Raw genomic sequence first — 23219 nt, 5'->3', positions numbered from 1 at the left:
GATACAGTATGTGAATGTGTGTGTGTGATAGTGTGTGTGTGATAGTGTGTGTGTGATGTGATACAGTATGTGAATGTGTGTGTGTGTGTGTGTGTGTGTGTGTGTGTGATAGTGTGTGTGATAGTGTGTGTGTGATAGTCTGTCCTGTCAGATCTCAGAGTCTTGTTAGTACTTGGATGGGAGACACTGGGAAAATCAGGTGCCACAGGGGGGCGCCAGTCTTAAAAATTGTTGTTGTGTCCTTAGGCAAGGCACTTCACCCTCATTGCCTAGTGTGAAAGTGGTGTGTGTGTGTGAGTGATGGTGGTGGTCGGAGGGGCTGATGGTGCAGATTGGCAGCCTTGCTTCTGTCAGTCTGCCCCAGGGCACCTGTGGCTACAGTAGTCGCTTACCACCACCGGGTGTGGAGGGAATGAATGGTGCTCTGTAAAGGGTCTTTGAGTGTCCAGAAAAAGCACTATATAAAACTGATGCATTATTATATTGTGTGTGTGTGTGTGTGATATTGTATGATAGTGTACGTGTGCGTGTGATATAATTTGATATAGTTAGTGATAGTGTGTATGTGTGTGATAATGTGAGTGTTTGACAGTGTATGTGTGATATAGTGTGTGTGTGTTAGTGTGCGTTTGGGAGTGGACAATGATTTGTTCTTATTATTGCCTGAATGTAATTGAACTCTATAATCTATGTCTCTAAATGAGGGAGTGCAGATGGCAACGGGATGTTTAACTCTAATCTGGTGTGGAACATGTTTTTATGAGCTTAATGTCTCTGTACATCATCCCTTCAAATAAAGTATAATAAAAACTCAACTATTTCAAACTATTGGCAAACTCTGGGTCATTACATTCAATGAAGGTACATTGTCTAACTTTTCTCATGGAGGATCTGTCAAACGCTTTTTCCCCATGGAGATGTTATTGCTTTTTCTGGAATGTTTCACAGTATGGCATTAACCTTTCCATTTCCATGGAAACCAAACCAGACCAAGTTACAGGTCAGATCAGTGGAGAGGCAACCCCGCTCACAGTCAGAATGCACTTTTTTTTTAGGTGTTTTTGAGCTATAAAACCGCCTGTAATTGAATAAATGTAAAGTAGATCTGTTTAATGTCATACTGTGGAACATTCTAGGCAAAGCAGTGACATATCCGTAAAAAAAAAAGCAGGTGACGGACCCCCCAACCGAAAAGTTACACAGTGCATGGACACAGCCATCGCCCTCTACAGGTGATAAGCCTCAACAAACAAAAAAACTTGACCAAAATGTGACAGTGAAAACCATTTTACTGGCAGCAGGGACAGAAAAACGCACACACAAGAACAAAACAAGTGATACAAAAATAAGGAGTTCGATGTTAGTCGTATTTCCAACACAGAACACGTGAAAATTGTTGTTAGGACTATTTCTACACACATGGAGGTTACTGCAGTTGAATGAAATATTGCATTGAGTTGATGAAAATACAAAAGGTACTGTACATTAGATTACATTTGTTTGTGTATATTTGTGGATTCAGTGCTTTCAGAAGTATTGTATTTTTTTTTTGTATAGTATTTTATTTTTTATTTTTTTATTTTACGCAGTTCTAAAAAAATATGTTCCAAAAAATAAAACTGTATTGTAAACTTTTTTTTTTTAGATTTTAAAAGAAAAAAAAAAAAAGCTACATTGTTTTCAGTTTATATTTGAGGGCGCACACACATTTTTCTTTCCCTATTAATATTATTTTACAATTACGACATTTTAGCTCAAGTTGCTGGTTCAATCTCCACTGTGACTGCCACGTACTGTTACTGGGCCACTGAGCAAGACACTTTTGTGGCTTTGTTAATCTATACGTTTGTGTGAAATTAGTTATGATCATGTCAAAATACATTCGTTTCTAAAACACAAATCCCACTTTTTCAAAATATTGGGAGTCTTCATGATAAAAATATGACAATTCTCTATCCTCAGCAAAGTGAACTAAATATAAATTCACCTCTCGAAACACGTGAAGGCTGTATGCGTCTAAAGGCAGGACATTTACGCACAATTATTCACAATCTAATTCAAATTTGACAATAAGGAAATCATAAATGTTGCAGTGATTTCATTTTAGGCAAGATCATCTACAGAGTTCATTATGTCCTGTCTCTATGGGGTCTGGTATTTCAGAAAGTATTTTAATTTTACACTTTAATTTTTGTTTTGTTTTTATGTAATGTCTGTATTTATCTCATCTTTTAGTTTGCCAGAGGAACAACAAAATCTCCCAGTTGTCGGACAAATGGTTCTCTCTTAAAAGCTTTTAATGTGGTTTTGATGTGCAAACGTAGACTGTATATGTAAATGGACATAGCTAATCCGCATTTCACATAGGAAGTGAGCATGGGGGCGCTTCTGGTTCCACTGACTCTGGCTCAAATTCTCTTTATACTGAAAAACGTCACCCTTCTCTCTAGGGGTGTGCAGAAATATCAAAATATCGTATTGTTTTATGTGATGATGATCAATACCGTGGGCTGCTGTATCCATATCGCCAAGAGAATTTTTGGCATATTTTACTAAATTATTTTGTTACAGTGCTACTGTTTTGTTGCTTGTTTAAAGGAAGGAAACTCATTTATGTTACACATTTGACATTTTCTGTTTTGATGATTATAATGTTTGTGTTTTATATTCACTTTGCACAAGAAGTGGTTCAACAAAAACTTAGTATCACAGCCAGGATTTAGATTTTTATTGAACCATATCGAATCGATTTGAAATATTTCGTATTGAATCGAAAGTGCACCGTATCGAGATGTATCGTATCATGGCCTATGTATCAAAGTATGAATCGTATCGGCAACTTCTTAATGATACCCAGCCCTACTTCTTACTGTTGCAATGAGCCTTGTCATTTTGGTCTTAAAATGTTCGTATTAACCCGCTCTATATTCCCATCTCTAATATCGAACTGGCTCTAAATTTACTCTATAACCGCTCGCTAGGGATGTAACGATATCCACATCTCTCGGTACGATATTATCACGATATGCATCTCACTGTACGATATTTTTTACAATAGGATAAAGGCTGATATAATTGTAGATGGGACACGATTCTGCTTTTAAAATGCCTTGACAAGATTTTGGTGTGAATTATTTTCATCATAATCCCAAGAATTCAAGTAAAAAACATATTTCTTCATGTTTTCTGCGCTGAAGTGAATCATGGGATATGTAGTTCTCTGTGTTTATAAGCTGATGCTACTATAAAACCATGCATTTAATCATTTAAGGATCTTGTAATTCAATATATTGTGACAGCCCACGATATTGAGACTTTCGAAGACACGATATCACGATATTTTGGTAAACCTTGATGAGCTTAATTTGACTGGAACCAAACGCTACGGGTGACGTCACACTCCCTCAGTCCACGTCTTCCTACAGTCTATGCGTGTAAATTATTCTTCTAGTATTTTACCAGCTTATTTCATTTGTTTTTCATTTGGTAATCCTTCTAGACGTATTTACTTGTTTTACCGTGAACTGACTTACTTTGAAAACAAAACAATTGGTAGAAAAATAGTCATTTGATATTTTAGCTATTACAAAATTTCATGTTCTTACAGTGTCATCGCTGTAGCAGAAGGTGCGTGAGAAGACAGAGCTACAAAACGGATAATTTCATCTTGTTTCATTTCAGTCCATTTCTACTCCACAGACAGAGTTCCCATCATGCGCCGCTCCGACTGCTGGATTCGGCGACACCTCATTTCACTACAACTGTCCACTTTGGCCTGAATTCGCCGCTGCAGTAGTGTAATGGTGCTTGAAGGTAAAAGCAGTGCAGACTAGAGGCGCTGGGAAGGGGTTTTTGACACATTGAAAAGGTAATACTTATCCCAGGACATTGGTGGATACGCGATAACGGCTCAAACTGTCCCAAACAGTCAAATATGATACAGGATAGTCTCACCAGTGCAGTATTTTACCGCAAGTCTGAAGAAGTGGCAAGAAAATGGTTCTGTAGAGTTGTCAGAATGGCCAGCAGAAGACAGAACGTTTAGAGAGAGGGTTTAGTCCAGAGAGTAGAGGGTTTAGCCCAGAGGGTTTAGTCCGGAGGGTTTAGAGAGAGCACTTAGGTCCGGAGGGCTTAGTCCGGAGGGTTTAGAGAGCGTTTAGTCTGGAAGGTTTAGTCCGGAGGGTTTAGAGAGAGCGCTTAGGTCCTGAGGGTTTAGTCCGGAGGGTTTAGTCCGGAGGGCTTAGTCCGGAGGGCTTTAGTCCGGAGGGCTTAGTCCGGAGGGCTTAGTCCGGAGGGCTTAGTCCGGAGGGCTTAGAGAGCATTTAGTCCGGAAGGTTTAGTCCGGAGGGTTTAGAGAGCGCTTAGTCCGGAGGGTTTAGTCCGGAGGGTTTAGAGAGAGCGCTTAGGTCCTGAGGGTTTAGTCCGGAGAGTTTAGTCCGGAGGGTTTAGTCCGGAGGGTTTAGAGAGAGCGCTTAGGTCCGGAGGGTGTAGAGAGTGTTTAGTCTGGAAGGTTTAGTCCGGAGGGTTTAGAGAGAGCGCGCTTAGTCCGGAGAGTTTAGTCCAGAGGGTTTATAGAGAGTGCTTAGGTCCGGAGGGTTTAGTCAGGAGGGTTTAGTCCGGAAGGTTTAGAGAGAGGGTTTAGAGAGAGGGTTTAGTCTGGAAGGTTTAGTCCGGAAGGCTTAGAGAGAGCATTTAGTCCGGAGGGCTTAGTCCGGAAGGTTTAGAGAGAGAGTTTAGTCTGCAAGGTTTAGTCCAGAGGGTTTAGTCCAGAGGGTTTAGAGAGAGCGCTTAGTCCGGAGAGTTTAGTCCGGAGAGTTTAGAGAGAGGGGAGTTTAGTCTGGGGTTTAGAGGGAGAAGGATTTAGTACGGGGTTTAGAGAGGGGGATTCAGTCCAGAGGGTTTAGAGCGGAAGTTTAGTCTGACGGTTTAGCCGATGGCCAAGTGCCCTCTAAAAGATTTGATAGTTGCACTGTGTAAAAATAAATGCATTTTCTGTAAACAGCCTCAACTGTGATTTCATTTTGCAGTGAAAGTTATAACAACATTTTATATCAAAAATCTTAAAAATTAAATCAAGGAGAATTTCAGCATTTTGGAGATTTGAAACCATCTGCCAAGAAGCGTTAGTAGAAACAAGTCAGGACTGCACCTTTGCATTTTAAATCATTGCAATAACAGAATTACTACTAGCAATATATTAGTTTCTGGTTTTGTTCTAGCATTTCTGAATTCTAGCTACAATGGTTCAAAATGTTCTTGTGTTTTCTGCCATTGAATTTGTCCATCACTGTACATTTCATTAATCAGTTGTATTTGCAGATATAAGAACAGACGTGTTTTATGTGCTGCCCTATATTTTAAAGGTCCTATATTACACAAAATTGATTCTTGCCATGTTATAATGTTGTTACCTCCTCAAAAACAGATCTGGAGTTGTGTTTTGTTTCATTCTCTTATGTTTAGGCTACATCCAGACTGCAGCCTCAAGTGACCCAAATCTGAATTTTTTTGCCGCTATGTGACCTGTATCTGATCTTTTGACACAGATCCGACTTTTTTCAAATGTGACCCAGACCATATGTGCTCCTAAAAGTGATACATATCCGATCTTTTGACATGCGACTTCAATCTGAACGGTCAGGTCACATTCATCCCACCTACACGTCAAACTATCTAGTCTAGTCAGTGGAGGGAAAGTGAGGTTAGGGAGTTCATTCATATTTGGGGGATCACTGTATTCAGGCCAAATTGGAAACATCTGATCAGAACTAGGCGGTTTTTGAAATGGATTGTCAAAGAAATGTCTGAACGTGGCTACAGGAGGTCCTTGCTCCAATGTCAACGAAAAATAAAGAGCCTCAAACAAAGCGGCCCTGGACGTGTAACCTGTCCATTTTACGAACAACTGGACCGTATTTTGGGAGGCAAGCCCAGCGTTTCGGCGACTTCTGGAAACACTGAGCACACTCGCTGCGTGTGACGTCGTCGTGTCCTCTAATGCACATGCGGGACACTTTTGGGGGGTTTAAAGTTCACACTGGAAATCACATACAAGTCACATTTAAGTCCAGCGACCATACCTATCGGCAATTCTACAGCTGAAATCATTGAAATGGAGTGTTTTCATTTTAAGAGAAGAACACAGCCTAAATATGCAGGTTTGTGTGGTAAACATGTGAATAAAACAAAACTCCAGGTATGTTTGCGATGACAAAACAACATTCTAACAAATCAGATCACGTATGGACCCTTTAAGAACAAAATAGTTCAATTGATTCGACTATGCAACATTTTAGGACCAAAAATATCCCCCGAAAACGATAATTAGTCCCATTATTTCCTTTCTCCTCAGCGGCAGCCACAGTGAAAGTCTGCATTGGGGTCCCGCAGTAGTTTTTCCGGTCGATGTGCAGACAGTCGATGTGGTACCAGGCGTCGCACACGTCGCACTGAATCCACTGCACCGTGTCCTGCTGGGGCAGTTTGCAGCGAGGGGCGGCACACGGCTCTACTGCCCCCACCACCACCTCCTCTTCCGCCTCGTCCTCGTCGTCGTCGTCTTCGGAGGAGGAAGAGGAGGAGCCCGAGGAGGAAGAGGCCGAGGAGGTGGAGCTGGAGGAGGAGGAGGAAGGAGAGGGCAGGGAGGGACGAGGGGGCAGGGGGTGTTTACGGGGCCGGCCACGTCTTTTACTGCAACAGAAGGAAACAAAAATATGGGATAAAAGGTGTTCGAAGTGGAAAGTACGCAGATTGACTTGTGTTGTTGAACTTTATAGACTCTATTCCAGTGGTGAAATGTAAGAAAAAAAATTGTAAAGTACTGTACATTTAGTATAAATGTTAGGTATATCTGTACATTAAATGGATACTTTTTAATTTTACTTTTACTACATCAGAAAGCAAGTATCTGTACTTTCTACTAGAGACCGACCGATATATCGGTTGATATGGGCACCTGGAGGCATATCGGCTATCGGCCGATATGCTTGCTGATAGGGGCCGATATTTCACGTGGGCATGTGATACATCGTAAAAAATCTTAGACTCTCTACATTCTGTTCATTTAATCCAATTTACAGACAGATAAATGTCCTAATATGTGGCTCCGCATCAGTATTTATCTACGGAGTCATTTGTGTGTGTGTGTCCGTACTGTCCCTGAACACACCACAGAGTCGCGTCATTCACGTGTGTTTGTTTACAACCGCAGCAGTGCTCAACACTGAGATTATATTCTTTTTACGGACAATCGGTTTGAGTCTGGATTAAAAGGACATTTATTAGTGCAGATTTGTGATGTGAGGAGGAGCCTGTGTGAGCGGTGAGTGTTGGAAATATGTCGACTCTGAAGCTAGTTTTTGTCATTTGTTATGGGTTAGCTGCTGTAGCTCCCGCACATAAACAGGCTGTTTTCTATTGGCATATTGTAAAGTGACTATATTGGCCGTATATTTGCTACTGGACCTGCACTGATATGTAAATTAGCTGTGAATAGACGTGTGAATTATGACATTTGCGCATATAATTAATTACCGCGGCGCGCACGTATTTACAGCTAAAGGCTAATAGCGATTGTTTCTTTACTAGTTATGGGTCAGTCGCGAACGAAATGACTCTTAAAGCCGACTCTTTGAAGGGAACGATGGGGGCCTGATCCTTACTGGGAGCCGTGTTTTCTCTTTCTCTCATTTTTTTTCTCTTCACGCCACGTGCAGACTCGTGGTTTGACAGCGGCAGCGGCTGAAAACGAAACTTTGAGAAATTTGCATAGGATAAAAAAGGAGCATATTTGGCTGTAGTTTAGCATAAAATAAATAAGTCCCGGTTTAGTCCTTTTTCAGTCCTGGTTTAGACCTGTTTCAGTCCTGATTCAGTCCTGCTTTAGACGTGCTTTAGACCTGCTTGCAACAAAACAATCTGAAGAGCCACTTGGGAGCCAAAAGAACCAGCAGGTTTTAGTGAGCCGAGCCAAAAGAGCCGGTTCTCTAAAAAGAACTGGAAAACCCATCACTAGTGTCTAGAATGTGATGCAAAAATGCCATTAAACCAACCTACTGTCTGTAAATATGATGTAAAGAGGCAGAATAACAATAAATGTTGCCTAAATAAACCCAATTTAAAATCCACCAGAGCCAAACCTAAGTTTTTTAAACAATTCAACATTTACAGTGAATTTTTACATCACTAAATATATTGGCGATTATATCGGCTATCGGCAGCTCCAACTCCCATTATATCAGTTTCATATCGGCCACAGCAAAATCCATATCGGTCGGGCTCTACTTTCTACTCCACTAAATTTTTTTTTAAACAGGACTGAAAAGTATATTTTTTATCATAGTGTGAGACCTGCTGAAAAGGCTGAGGGCAATTTATTTTTAACACATTTGTAGAAGCAAACAAAAATATTAAATTAAAAATAGCAGAAATCTTTAATAAGTGACTCTGATGAAGACAAGTCATTAGATTTATTAGACTTTGATTTTTTTTTCATGTGATACTTTTACTTGTGTATTTTTTTGCTCTGGTATCTGTACTTTTACTTAGAATTAAAAAGTAGTCGAAGTACTCTTTTTAATCTGTTGTTATTGATATTGTATGTTTAGGCAATATGTAATGAGGGTTGTGCAATATATATTTATAGTTTCCTGAACGGGACTGCTCGCTCCAGCTCTGGAAGTAAATTTTCCATTGATTTTTCCCATAGACTTTTCAATAAATTCAAATATTAATAGTGCAAAGACATCGCAGAGACTAATCAACTATGTGGAAACTAGAATCCATAACGCAGTAGTCCAAAAAGCAAGATTAAGCGAAATGTTTATTAAGTTTTATAATGTTTTATTAAATAAAATTCAAAGGTATAGTGGTCATTATTTACCACATAACAGATCAGCCCTGAGAAAGCTTTCAAACTTCTATGAGTCTATGGTAAAGTTGAGTCATTGTTGAGTCTCCATGCACACACAAACAACATAATTGCTCGTTTTAGTGAACTGGGTCAAAATTAACATCACAACTTTCCATTGCTTCACTAAATTCCATTGGGATTTTTGATACCACAGCAACACACAAGTGAAACATGACTCAGTTATTGCTCTACGACTGCGTCTGTGTAAACTCTGGCCCACTCTCTGAACAGGCTTACCCGGTCTGGTGGTGAAACCGGTTGTACTGCACTCTTCCCCGCTCCCCGTTCCTGATCCGCACCGAAGGAGAGGCCAGGCTGTAGTTCTCTCCACCCACCACTAGAGGGGAGAAGACCGGGGAGCTGTTGGCCCTCCTCCTCCCTCTGGCTGCCTGCGGTGAGCGGTGGACTGTTTTCTGTTGTCTGATTGTGGTGATATTTCCATTCATGACTGATTGTACGTGATAGGTCGTCCCCACTTCCTGTTTGAGCGACGCGGGGCTGTGATTGGTCGGGAGCAGGTGATGTCGGCTGTTCGTCATGGCGCCGTGGAAACTGCCGATGGTCCTGATGCCGACGGGGAAAGGTTTGGCCTCCAGGGGGCGTCTGATTTCAGTGTGGACTTTAGTTTGAGGAGGTAAAGAAGGAGGAGAGCTGAACCCCTCTGACTCGGATTTATAAAGACGGCGCCTTTTCTTCGCCCGTGACCTCTGTCCGTCATCTGCGACTGCTCCCAGGGCTGAAATTAAAACATAACCACTTTACTTAATCCAAATATCCCATTTATAAAAGAAACTATGGTGCCAGTGGTCTCTAGTAGTCCAATTAAAAAAAAAAAAACAAGAAAAACAGATAAACATGACTTAATTTTGCTTCTTGGAATAAAAAAATGTATTGCTTTAAACCTATCTCCATGGAGACAAGCAGGTGGACCCTCCTGGTTTAGTTTAGTCCTGGGTCCAGTCAGTGTCCGTCAGTGTCCTGGTCAGTGTCCTGGTCAGTGTCCTGGTCAGTGTCCTGGTCAGTGTCCTGGTCAGTGTCCTGGTCAGTGTCCTGGTGATCGGCTCTGCAGTTTGCGGCGTGTATATATTTATAATCCACTAATGACCCGGTGTAGTTTCAGTCTTGGTTTAGTCCTGGTTTAGTCCTGGTTTAGTCCTGGTTTAGTCCTGGTTTAGTCCTGGTCTATTGGGCTGTCGGACTAATGGACAGACCCCGATTTATCACGGGCAGGGGCGGGTAACGGGTGGAATGTCAACGGGTCTGGGCGGGTTCGGATTTAACTTTGATATAATCACGGGTTAACGGGCGAGTGTGGTGCTGGTCTCCAAAAAATTGACCCATGCAAGACTCTAAAGCTGCACTATGTAACATTTCTGGTGGTGAGGCTCAAAGTTCTTTTCGTTAAAATAGTTAATTACTATGGCATTGGCAACGGTCCTAATTTAGAATCATTCTGAAACTCTTGGGTGCTTCAAAATAACAGCACAAATGGGTTTATCTCTCAGCCAAAGAATTTAAATAGAGTAATTAGGAATGCATTAGTTTGTGCAGTTGTGTCGCCCTCACCTCCACAGCCCCTGGGTTCATCTGAGCTGTCGTCCTCCAGCAGCACCGTGTGGGCAGACTTCCTCCTGCTCCGAGACGCCGAGGGGAGGGGCCTGTTCGAGATGGGGGCGGACGGGGCAGACGGAGCGGAGGAGAATGCCGGAGGGGTGGAGGGGGGGAGCAGAGAGGAGAAGCCCACCGCGAGGGGAGGAGAGGCGGACGAACCCGGGTCTGAAGTGGTGCCCTCCAAACTCTGGCTCCTCTTGAAGGTCCAGGCGCTGCCCTTCATTTTGCTGAGGCTGCCGATGGAGTTCAGGATCACTGTGGCGCGGTTCAGAGACAGTTTGGACAGGTCCAGGTTGGCAGGTGCTTTTCGGTCCTGGTTTGTCCTGATGCGGGTTTGAAAGTCCGAGGAAAAAGTCCCACCCTGTAAGGAAAAGAATTTGCATATTACAGGGTTCCTATTTTTTCACTGACAAAATTTCAAAATTTTTTTCTTGTCCTAAAGTGAATTTTCCATGACTTTATGGCACCTACATGTGTAGAATTGATCATACTTTTAAAGCTAAATATGAAATGTTAATTCTTTCCACTCACCTTATGGTTTGGTTTTATAGTTTTTCTACATTCAAAATACTGTCAGGGCATTTATTGTCGTCTCTTTTAAACAAAAAGGCGCATACATTCAGAAATAATCCTAAAACAGTGTAATGAGAACTTAACAGAAATGCTGTAGTTGTGCGAAAGAGCTACTAAAATTCCATGACTTTTCCAGGCCATTTTCAATTCTGAGGACTTTTCCAGAATTTCCATGATTGTGGAAACTCTGATATTAAGATTAGGCAAAGGTATTTGTGGGTTTATATTCCTGTTATAGGCAACATTGAGGACTTTTTCATCCTGAAACTGATTGATACTGATGCTCAAATATACTGTTGTTTTGTTGTTTTAATTGCAAATTCCTATCAAATGTGTTGGGATGCACCGATGCAGCTTTTTCAATTCCAATACCAATTTCAAGACCGATTTTTATAGCTTTAAGTAACTGCAAATACTCAAAATCAAGTTGATTTTGAGTATTTGCAGAGACTGTACGTAGCCACTATAACTACAGAACAGAACAGCCTTGTATGAATAAAAATCCAAACATTGAGACATTCTGAACATTCAACTAGGATATCGACTGAAATGATATTAAGAAGCGCATATCAGATCCAGCAGCTTTAGTATCGGTACAGATATCCGATACCAGTTTTGGATCAGTGCATCCCCAACTAACTTTGAGGAAAAAATACTCTTCTGCATTTTAACATAAAATGCTAAATACTATCTTTAGTTTGAGTACAGTTTGATTTAGTATTAACGTAAAAATTCAAACCACAATATTTCTATTACTGGGCAGAAATTACCTTAGGAATAGTTATAGCGTCAAAATCCAGTGGGCGAACCTTGACCTTCTGAAACAGGAAGTAGAACTCGGGGCTTCCTGGAGCCGTCTGGCCTCCAAAGGTCAAAGTGTCACCGTCTGAGAGCTCCCACTGAACCCCTGACTGCAGCCGCACCTCGTTCACCCATGTGCCTGCAACAAGAGAATGACAAAAGTAAAAATCAATCTCTCAATATTATTTGATCTATCACCATAATTAAGAGACTATATTTTGGTAATGTCTTTAAATATATTAGTCCAGGTTTTAAAAGGTGCACTATGCAACTTTTCTGTTGGAGGGTCAAACGCTTTTCTCTATAGACACATCATTGCTCTGCCTAAAATGTTCCACAGTATGACATTAAACAGCTCTACCTTGCATGTATTTAATTGCAGGTTGTTTTATAGCTCAAAAACACCTAGAAAAACTGACATTCTGACTGTGAGCTGGGTCTCCTCTCCACAGATCTGACCTGTAACTTGGTCTGGTTTGGTCTCCTTGAAGACAGAAAAGGTTTAATGTCATACTGTGGAACATTCCAGACAACGCAACATCAACAACATCTCCATTAAGGCTGTGCAATTAATTGAATTTTGATCACGATTTTGATTTGTGTGTCAAACTCATAAGCTGTATCATTTCAATTTGATTAACAAAGTTAATTTTTTTTTATATTTAATATAAGTAAGTATATTTATTTTATTTTTAAATATAGAGATTGTAGAACAGCTGGATAAATAGTTTATTTTGGATAAATTTATGTTTTTCTATGGCTTATTTTCATGTTCAGAGAATATTTTATTATTTTATTTTTTCATTTTATGTTTTATACGTCACAAAACTGCTCAAAGGAACATATTTGGAACCGATATTTATTTTCAATTTAAAAGTTTTGCGTAAATTATCAATAACAAAGTGGGGGAGAAATGCTCAATAAGTTCATTGTGTAAAAATAATCTTTTAAATAATCGTGATTTCAATATTGACCAAAAATAATCGTGACAATGATTTTTTTTTTCCCCATAATCGAGCAGCTCTAATGTCCGTGGAGAAAAGCAGGCGGTAGACCTTCCACCAGAAAAGTTACACAAAGCACTTTTAAATAAAAACTAAAAAATGAAGCATCATTAAAATAGAGCCATTTGTAGAGTATAAGAGCGTTAACAGCTTAAGTACGGTGTAAAATAGTCAGTGCAATGGACCCAGCGCTGAAGAGCTGGGGGCCCATGAGGCAATCAAACTCCACGCATGCACAGGATGAGGAATGCTCAGTGAATACTAAAACTACCTTAAATGGCAAAAATGAAAAGTGTGTAACCGAGTGTGAAATTACTTGAAAAATTAGGTGGGTAAGAGTACAGTTTAAATCCTGAGCTTGTCAGTCACAGCGGATCGGCCCGAGGGAAACTTTTCCTCTAATCTCCAACCGCACAGCCAGGTTTAATCACAGCCTGAGTTTAGTTGATAATATTGTAAAACTGGTAGTGTGTGATTAGTTTTTTTTTTTTTTTTTTTTTTAAAGTGTGTTATGAAATTGAAGTTGCAGTGAAATCACGGATGTTTTTTTTTCTGAGCTGATATTTGATTTTTGTGTGGGTGAGGTGGGTAACTTTTCTGGTGGAGTGTCCGTCAAATGCTTTTATCTGTTGAGATGTTATTGCTTTGTCTGGAATGTTTCACAGTATGGCATTAAATCAGATCAAACCAGACCAAGCTACAGGTCAGATCTGTGGAGAGGCGACCCCGCTCACAGTCAAAATGCTCGTTTCTCTAAGCATTTTTGAGCTATAAATCCACCTGTAATGGCATAAATGTAAGGTAGAGCTGTTTAATGTCATACTGTGGAACTTTCCAGGCAAAGTAATGACATATCCATAGAAACAAGCAGGTGATGGACCTCCAATCAAAAAGTTACACAGTGCACCTTTAAGATTTGCAAGTTCATAGCAACACATAATTTGTCGACAATAACTACTAGGGGTGTAACGATATCCAAGCCTCGGTATGAACCTCACGGTACGAATCCGATATTTATTGCGATATCATAAGAAAGCTCACGATTAGGGAAGTAACAATATCCAAATCTCTCTGTACGATATTTTCACGATATACATCTCAGGGTATGATATTTATTATGATATTTTGTGGAGGCAAATAAAAATGTTAAAACTTTATCCTTTTAAAATGCCTTGACAAGACTTAATCCAAAGAACTAAGACTTAAAAGTGCTTAGAACTGTTATTTCTTCTTGTAGTTTACACTAAAACAGAGCAAAGGATCATGGTCTATGTAGTCCCTTCTCTTTTTTTAGCTACTGCTGCACCGTAACTCTTCATTTAAGCAGAGGCTTGTAATTCGATATATTGTGATGTTCCACGAAGTTATTGTGAGAACTTTGACGATATGATATCACGATATTTCGGTTATTGTTACATCCTTAATTACTACAATTTTTTATTATTTTTTTCTCTACTCATTGGTCTGTTCAAAAAGAAATTTGATACAAAATCGACCGGGGCAGTGCAGAAAGAACATTGGAGTTAAATATCTGCCAAATAATAAAAATCACTAATGTTAAATGGCTTGTGGTTTATGGTGTAGCTGGAAAAATGTTGGAGGATAATGGACAAATTAGTCGCCTATACAAACCAGATCTAGGCCTTCTCTTTTTAAATGGGTGCAGGCAATTTCAGAGTTGTTAAAATGTTTTCAATTCTGTGGTAGTGGGATTAATGGCATGTACCAGATTTTAATTTATTCTTGTCACGATTAGTACCCTTACCATTGCATTGTATAGTGCAATGTATGGTACATTTAAAAAAAAACATGTAAAATCTAATCTATTCTCTGGTAATAACTTTGGAAATAATGAGACCATTTCCACAAGATCAGAAGAGATAAGAGTTCGGAAAGTGAAAATCTCGCCTCGTCTTGTTCTAGTGGACCCTAATATATCCATTTCTGACTCACTTTCCAATTTTGGCCTCACATTTTTTTATTTATTTGATTTCATAGTTTTGCTTCCATTCTACTAGCACTGCTTTTTGAAACTGTAAGAGATGTAACTCACAAACACACAATCCTTTTTTGTCCAATCCAAATATAAACACTTCTCACAAGATCATTTTTCTCATGTGTGCACGAGCTTGTGGCATGAAATCGTGTACCATCCATAGTAATTACTAACATAGAAGCTACAGACAGGCACATTGTTCCTAAAAATCATGTGAAACCAATTGTCACTATCCCAGTGTCTTGATTTTTTGGTGCATTTAAGAGCTACAAATACGAAATTAGTAGCGGCACAGATTGGAGAACTACAGTATATGGCGCAATATCCAAGTGGCAGAAAGACTAAGTGGGCGGGGCCACACTTCCCGCTCAAACATGTCATCATTAATTCATTCCTGATCATGCAGGAATGACAATAAATATTTTTATTTAAAGGTGCACTGTGTAACTTTTCTAGTAGAGGGTTCACTGCTTGCCTTTCTCCATGGAAATGTTCTTGCTTTGCCTTGAATGTTATAAAGTATGTAAACAAACTTGGCAATTACAACGAAAATGAGTTACTAGTGAAAAAAACTGAGAAGTAAGCCTGCACATAGTAAGAATACATGGTTTTAAAGGTGCTTTTGAGTTATAAAATGCCTGAATACATGCAAGAATTTGAATCTATTTAGTATTTATTGTTATTTATTTAGTATTATTTTATTAATTGTTTATGGAACAAAGCCATTCTGCACTGGAGCACTTTATTTTGTTATTGTGTTTTTATATGTGTTTATTGTACATAATGTGGATGAATGAAATGTGAAATGTGAGACCAGCCTCTCAAATCTGCAAAACAAATTTACCTACGGGTATGAATAAAGCAACCTAACCTAAGGCAGATAAGTGTAATACCATACTGCAGAATGAAAAGAAATTACAAGCAGGTATCCCTCCCTCCACATTAGGAGTTACAGAGTACAGCTTTAAGTCATGTTGGAAACTTTTTAATGCTCCCTTGCCTTTCCCTGTTGCTCTCATATCTCTGGTTTCACTTGTGACAGTGGAAATGCCTGTTTGTGGTGGAGTCTGCAGGTGTCTGTCCTGGTATTTGTGTCTCGAACATTTGAAAGCTCTGAATGCACCTGCAGGACTCACATTCGTACCACTGATCCATAATCACACCTGAACATGTTTGGGGACAGAGGTAAATGGCGGTTTGAGAAGCAGAAGGCACTTTTTAGAGCAATGGCAGAAATTTTATCTGAGCTGTGTGTGTACATATTTCCTGAGTTGAATACTGAACAGTGAATACAGGCAAAAGTCAACTGCAGATGAAGGCAGTTTTGGCAACATAAGCCGACTACATTTTCAGTAGCTGTATCACACCACAGATAAGGACTCTGTAAATTAATCAAATTTTAATTAAAAGATTCAGTCATGGGTGACATATTACAAGAAATGTGAAAACTATTCACCCTCAAAGAATGATAAATATTTCAAAAAGTTACATTTTTGTCATAAAAGTTTGTGACAATTTTCAGTAGAGTTTAGTCTTGGTTAAGTTATAATTTTGTCGGTGTGTGAATTTGAATGGAAACTATTTTAGCTTGAAGTTAACTGAATTAACCAGTATATTAAAATATTGCTGTAATTTTTTGTAGGGCTGGGCAATCTTCTTCCATCTTATCAAAAGCAGGCTTAAAGAGTACAATATATAAAAGCATATGCAGATCAGCGGCATAAACACATGCGATGTCCATGCTTTAAATGAGGTCTTAATTTTCACTTGTAAACGGTAAGAAAATAGTTGTTTACTTTCATAACTTGGGTTATAAAGATGAGAAGCAGAAGAGGAGAGAAAGAGGAGAAAAGGTGAGGTGAAGAAGGGGGAGCAGGGGGAGACGGCACCACACACGTAGAGGGACAGACGCTGGAGTTTGACTCAAATTGTGCAGATTTGAGTCAAAACTTGTGAAACATGAGGAGAAATAGAGACGCACTCAACCTTTCCCTACATAACAGCATAAATCTTTGTCAGTTTCACACACTCTTACTGCCACGCGACTGGCTGCTGACCTGAGATTAAAATGCTCTTGCCTTAAAATCAAGATCGACCAAAGTATAGATCACGATCTAACAATCTTTCGATTTTTGATACAGCCCTAATTTTTTGGTCACACTGCACAGACCTATTTCTGGGTCAGATGATATCACAACACTATATAAGCAAACGATATTGAATACAGATGAGGGAAGCAAAAAATTATTGTTGAAATACAGCTTTTGATAATGTACTGAGATTTAGGGTCTAGTCTATAACAGAAATTATCAGGTTTAACAGAGAACTCATTTCATATAAAATATGCCACGTTATCAATAGGGTACCGGTAAACTGGCTTTTCTCACTCCTCAGCTTGGAGTATGACAGTCACATCTAGAATCGTAAAACCACCAAGCACCACCACACGAAACCTTTCATTCCATCAATCTCACGCTATATTGTGCACTGGAGTTTCTATACATGGTAAGTGGTCACATTTTTCTATAGCGCTTTTCCACCTTCAAGGCACTCAAGTGTACGCAGACACTGTGGGCAAGGTGGGTTAAGTGTCTTGCCCAAGGACACAACGACAGCATTCATCTGTGGGAGCTGGAATCACACCAGCAAACCTGTGGGTCAGTGGATCTGACTGCTCAACCTGTGATGTTTATGTTGAGAGCGGGACTCGAACCGCCAACCTTTAGATCAGTGGGCGAATGCTCTACCAACTGAGCTACTGCCGCCCAATCACATCATATATACAAATTTGTTTACTAATATTGTCAATTATAGCCATTAAATTTTCTTGTTTTTTTATGATATTTATGACAAAATTATCCTACAGAAACATTAGTAAGGATTAAAAATGTACTACAAAAACAAGAGGTAAGATTAAACACTCAACATATCAGCATTTCAGTTCAATGCAGCTAAAATCTGGAACAGTCTTCATGAACATGTGAGACAGACCTCAACTTTGATTATATATGACTGAAATGTTTTTATTATGCACTACTCTCTTTTAAAGATGCACTGCGTAACTTTTCTGATGGATCCACACATGATCGTCCCCATGGAGATGTAATTGATTTGCCTGGCAGGACAGACGGCATGTCATGATAGATAAATATACAGCATTTATTGAATGAATATTGGCATTTTATTGCTCAAAATCTGTATTCTTATTAAAAATGGGGTCGCATCTCCACAGATCTGATCAGTAACTTGGCCTGGTGCTGTCACCGGCTTGCATCTTTAGAGATATACATGTTTTATGCCATATTGTGGGAGAATACAGGCAAAATAACAACATCACCATGAAAACAGAGCAAGTTACACCAGAAAAGTTCCACAAAGCACCTTTAATAGTACTTTTATGATGGTGTTCTTTAATTTGTTTGTATTGTGAGTTTAATGTCTCTTTTTAAAATTTCTTTGTGTACGAATTGTGCTGAACAAATAACCTTGACGCGCCTTTATAGTCAAATAATATTCGATTTCCCCATTCTTTTAAACCTCCATCCCTGTCCTTGCTTGAGAAACACTGCTTTCTGTGTACTAGTAGGTGTCCAGTTCTCACCGTGACTGCTCCTGTCTCTGATGTGGACCCTCCAGCCTTCGTCGCCCGCCGTGTCCCTCTCGGCCTCTAGCTCGGCGTGGATCCTGGACACGGAGGCGGAGTCCAGCGTGACATCGCACAGCTCCGGAGCACGTCCCAACCGGAAAATGCACGGATTCAAGGCCGGTCTGAACGTATACAGGTCCCGCGCAGAATCCCCCACAGAGGAGCCGATACGGAGGAGTTGGAAGCAAGGTTGCACCCCAGACAACATGGCTGAAATACTCGTCCAATAACGTCCTTGGACAGCTCAAAATTTACAAGCAATCCTCCATTTTGCCCTGACTTTAAATCTTATATGTTAACAATTACAATACATGGATTTGTGTAAAAATCAAGCTAAAATGAGCATCAGAAATCAAGTTGTGAGCTCAAAACATGAAGGTTACATGTACAAATAACAGGTGTTCCTATCAAGTATGGAAATCTGCAGAGCTGCGTCCCTGCTGTGAATACATGAATGGCTAATGAGGATTCAGACCACTACTCCAGCTGGTGAAGAGTGGAAATGAGACGCTACAGACCTAAACTACACAGATTAAATCCCCCACGGTGAGGAGACGGTGAACCAAAGACTAAAAAAGGGAAAAGTTTTGTCGAGCTTCTGTGTGTTATGTTCCAAATGTGCAATAACTTCAAAGTAGTGTGGTTTGTTGTGTAGTTAAAGTAGTGATTGTCGTCTTATGTTTTAAGATGTTACGACTTCAAGAATTAGAGTAAAAAGTGTCTAGAATATAACTGTGCTGATTATAAGTTAAATCAAGGGGCTTAAAAGGAGGAAAGCTTGAAGAGATGCAACGGCAAGGAGGCTGCGTCATCTGTGAAAACAATACCAGAGTTAGTAAAGCTCTTGTATTACGCAAAATTGACAAAATTGTGAGTTTTAAGCCACGTTAAAATGTTGTTACCTCCAAAAACATACTGTGCAGCTGTGTTTTCATTCACACATGTTTGAGTAATCCTGCATTATTAGTCTGTCTGCATCTCCAAAGCTCAAAACGCGCCGTTCGACCTTGTGATGTCATGATAGTAGAAGCAGTATTTTCAATTCAAGGGCAGTAATCATCCAAATAATTCTAGTGAAGGTGTACAGAGTTTAAAAAACACAGTGGAGCACTTCTTGTTCCTGTTACTACATCACATGTGGAACAGTGTGTTTTCTATTTGAAAGTGGAACTAAATATGCAGGATTTGCGTGTTAAACATGTGTGAATGCAACAAAACAACTCACAACATAATAACACGGATCAGAAAATAAATAATATTGGCACACTTTAAGACTAAAAGCATTTACATTTATTTACCTAAACGTCCATGTGAATAAAAAGCAATTATAGCGTGAGAAATGCCTTGGATTACAACACATTTAAAAGAATATTACAGCATATTCAGAAGACAATTGAAACAGGCTACAATGCAGAACCACGTCAATGCTGGTATAAGCGGATATGCCCAGTGACAGTACGACAATAATCTACTGACAGATAGGCTTATATTTGACACAATATTCATTTAATTCTCATCACAGACGAAGTTAGGTTTTAACAAATGATGTGTTTGCTTCTGAGTCCAGTTTAAAAAAGCAGGTTAAATTGTGTTATTGCCGTGAGAAAAGTGAACCGCATGCGCCTAATGACAAACGGAGCCACACAAAGCCCCGAGGCTGCGCAGGACCGACGCACGTCACGTACAGCCCACGGTACACCCACACCACAAACTAATACTTTTACTTTTATCAACACATCCACTACAGCAGCCAGTATATGCATCTATAATGAGTTTGGATGTACAAAAACACGCCAAAGTCCCGTTGTTTACCCCGCAGATGCACACTGAGCCTCGCTGTCGATAATTACCAGTTGTTGCACTGAATGAAACTCCCGGACGGTTCTTACTTGAGTTTCGGGCACAGCTCCGGTTTTGGTTTTACTGCGCAAAAGTCACCGTAGAAATCCAACCAGAGGAGATCAGTCCTCAGCTTCGGATAAAGTCGGTCCTTTCTGCAGTATTTTCGGCCGTTCTGGAGCAGATTTGAGGCTTGCTCCGCTCGGGAGGAAGTCCTTTGAAATTTGGCGCGCCACACGACTCTGCGCAGCGGCTTCCGTGCTCTGCGTGCTGCGTCACTTCCGGCCCCGCCCGGTCTGGCTCGCGGCCAGGGCGCCTTCTGCAGCTGTTTGTGCAGAGATGTGGGTCAGTGGGGTGTGGAGTGCACCGCTCAAGTGTCTTATATAACATACAAGCAGTGTTGGGAAGGTTACTTTTAAAATGTATTCCCCTACAGATTACAGATTACATACCCCAAAATGTAGTTTGGAACATAATCCATTAAATTACTTAAAGTGAGTAATGTAATCTGAATACTTTGGATTACTTGATTTGCTGTAGAGAAGCAAAGACTAGAAAATCTTCACTTAAGTCTGTTAAAAGACAATAAAAAAAAAAAAACAGTCTTTACTCAAACATATTAAAAATATTATTGATAGAAGAGGAGGAGACACGTCCACGCAGCATGGTTTAGTCCTGTTAAATCCTGGTTTAGTCCTGGTTTAGACCTAGTTTAGAACTGGTTTTAGACCTGGTTTAGACTTGGTTTAGATCTGGTTTGGATCTGGTATAGTCCTGGTTTAGACCTAGTTTAGTCCTGGTTTAGTCCTGATTTTAGTCCTGCTTTAGTTCTGCTTTAGTCCTGGTTTAGTTATGGTTTAGTCCTGGTTTAGACCTAGTTTAGACCAGGTTTAGAACTGGTTTAGACCTGGTTTTAGACCTGGTTTAGTGTCCGGCAATGAGTGGAATGATTGGAAAAAAAAAAAAGAAAGGGATATAGCCCAAATTGTGAAAACAGGAAAATACCGCTGTGTAATCCATATATTTCAATAAAGTAACTGTAATCCAATTACCACTCACTGAAACAGTAACTGTAACTGAATACAGTTACTCATAATTTGTACTCTGATTACATAACTCCGGTACATGTAATCTGTTACTCCCCAACACTGCATACAAGTTACTTAAAATGATAATATCAAGAAGAACCGCGAGTTCTTTTGGTTTCCTGAGCACAAAAACTACAGTGACTGCAGACCTGTAGAGCTGCAGGATTTATAAACAGACACTGTACAGGATTTATTTTGGGAATGTGTGACCGTTTGTGGAGTTGAGTCACTCACCGCTGACATTAAGACTCTTCAAGTGCATTGGTTTATGGACAGGTTGCACTGGTTTTGACAGTAACTGCAACATCCACAAAGGGCAGTCTGACTGTCTGTCCCACTAACATAAAAACACTGGGTCACTTTGTTGAAAATGTTTTTTTTATTTTGGATTCTTCATTCATTACAGAAAATGAGAAGCTTTAGAAAAGTGTGAAAGATGAACCATAGACTGTATGAGATGGACATGTACACATAAACAGCATTAGTTTGACTATCATGATTTCATTTTGAAAGTGAAAGTTTGAGATAAGAAAACACAGTTGAACAAAGCTGAATGGAAGTTGCATATACTATATAACGACTAGTTACATATTTGTTCATGCCAATGAAACCACAAGGGCAATATTTAAAATCAATACAGTAAAAGCATGTTTTCTATGCACAGATTGGAATGAGCAATGGTTCAACACAAACTCATGACATTTGTACAGAAAGATGCCGTGTATATTTATACATCATTTTGTCGCTGTCCCACAGGCATTCTACTGGCTGCATGCAGTGGTTATAAACACTACTGAGCATATACGGAGACAGGAGGAGGCTACAACAGCAGAGGAAGAAAACATGTGTTAGATAAAAACTATTCTAAATACTGAAGCATTAAAGGGATGATTCTGCTCAAAGAAAATATTTGGCTTTCAAAATCAGCTAATCCGCTTAATTTACAATCTCTATGTGTAACTACAGTTTTGTTCAACACACACAAATTCATGTTTTTCCTAGCTAGTTTTATTTCTACATTTTTGTTTCCCAAACTACAAATGTGCTAAAAATAAACCCTCAGCCTTTTCAGGAAATCTCACACAATAATAAAAAAACACTTTTACTTTTCAGTCCTGTTCAAAAATGCAGTGAAATTGAAAGTACAGACACCTGATCTCAAATGTAGTGAAGTAAAAGTATAAAGTACCCCGTTTAAAATGTATTCAAGTTAACATTTTCATTTTAAGGTACATTGTGTGGAGGATTCATAAAATGCTTTTTTTCCATGGAGATGTTATTGCTTTGTCTGTAAAGTTGTAAAGTTGAGCAGTTTAATGTCATATTTTGGAAAATTTCAGGCAGAGCAATGACATTTCCATAAAAACGTAGAGACCTCCAACCAAAAAGTTACATCTTGCACCTTTATGTACAGTACTTTATTACTTTTACGACTACTTTCACCACCGATGTTCAAAATTTTTCGAGCTGAGATTACCAAACCCAGTGATTTTAATTACAGAGAGCAATTATCCTCTTCTGATTAAATAATTAACACTTCACTACTGCAAGTACTGTGGAAGAGCACCACGCAGAAAAAATTTTAATCAGTTCAAGATTCACAACTTTGCATGTTAGACCAATTTCCAACGCATCCGAAGAGCAGCTCAGCGCCACCAACATCATTTCATGCTTATTTATGATATTTGGATTAACACTGGGTTGAATGGAGCGCGAGTGAAGGGGAGTTTTGATTGAAATTGCCTCTTCT

The 23219-nt window shown here is 39.6% G+C and overlaps 1 protein-coding gene across 1 annotated transcript; it reads right to left on the bottom strand.

Moving 5' to 3' along the window:
* Positions 1-1271: 1271 nt before the first annotated feature.
* tcf19l (transcription factor 19 (SC1), like) lies at positions 1272-20595 on the bottom strand. Its single transcript, XM_020934439.2, is given in 7 exon segments — positions 1272-6392; positions 6395-6690; positions 9149-9647; positions 10478-10883; positions 11866-12035; positions 18498-19354; positions 20432-20595. Coding segments are annotated over 6 exon segments (1668 nt in total). The 5' UTR covers positions 18751-19354; positions 20432-20595; the 3' UTR covers positions 1272-6348.
* Between the last annotated feature and the right edge of the window lie 2624 nt (positions 20596-23219).

Source organism: Boleophthalmus pectinirostris, unplaced genomic scaffold (genome assembly GCF_026225935.1).
Source record: "Boleophthalmus pectinirostris isolate CB_2022bp ecotype Guang Dong unplaced genomic scaffold, ASM2622593v1 HiC_scaffold_21, whole genome shotgun sequence".
Lineage (NCBI taxonomy): Eukaryota > Metazoa > Chordata > Actinopteri > Gobiiformes > Gobiidae > Boleophthalmus > Boleophthalmus pectinirostris.
The sequence above is the reverse complement of the archived record's forward strand: the minus strand, read 5'-3'. Positions and strand labels throughout refer to the sequence as shown.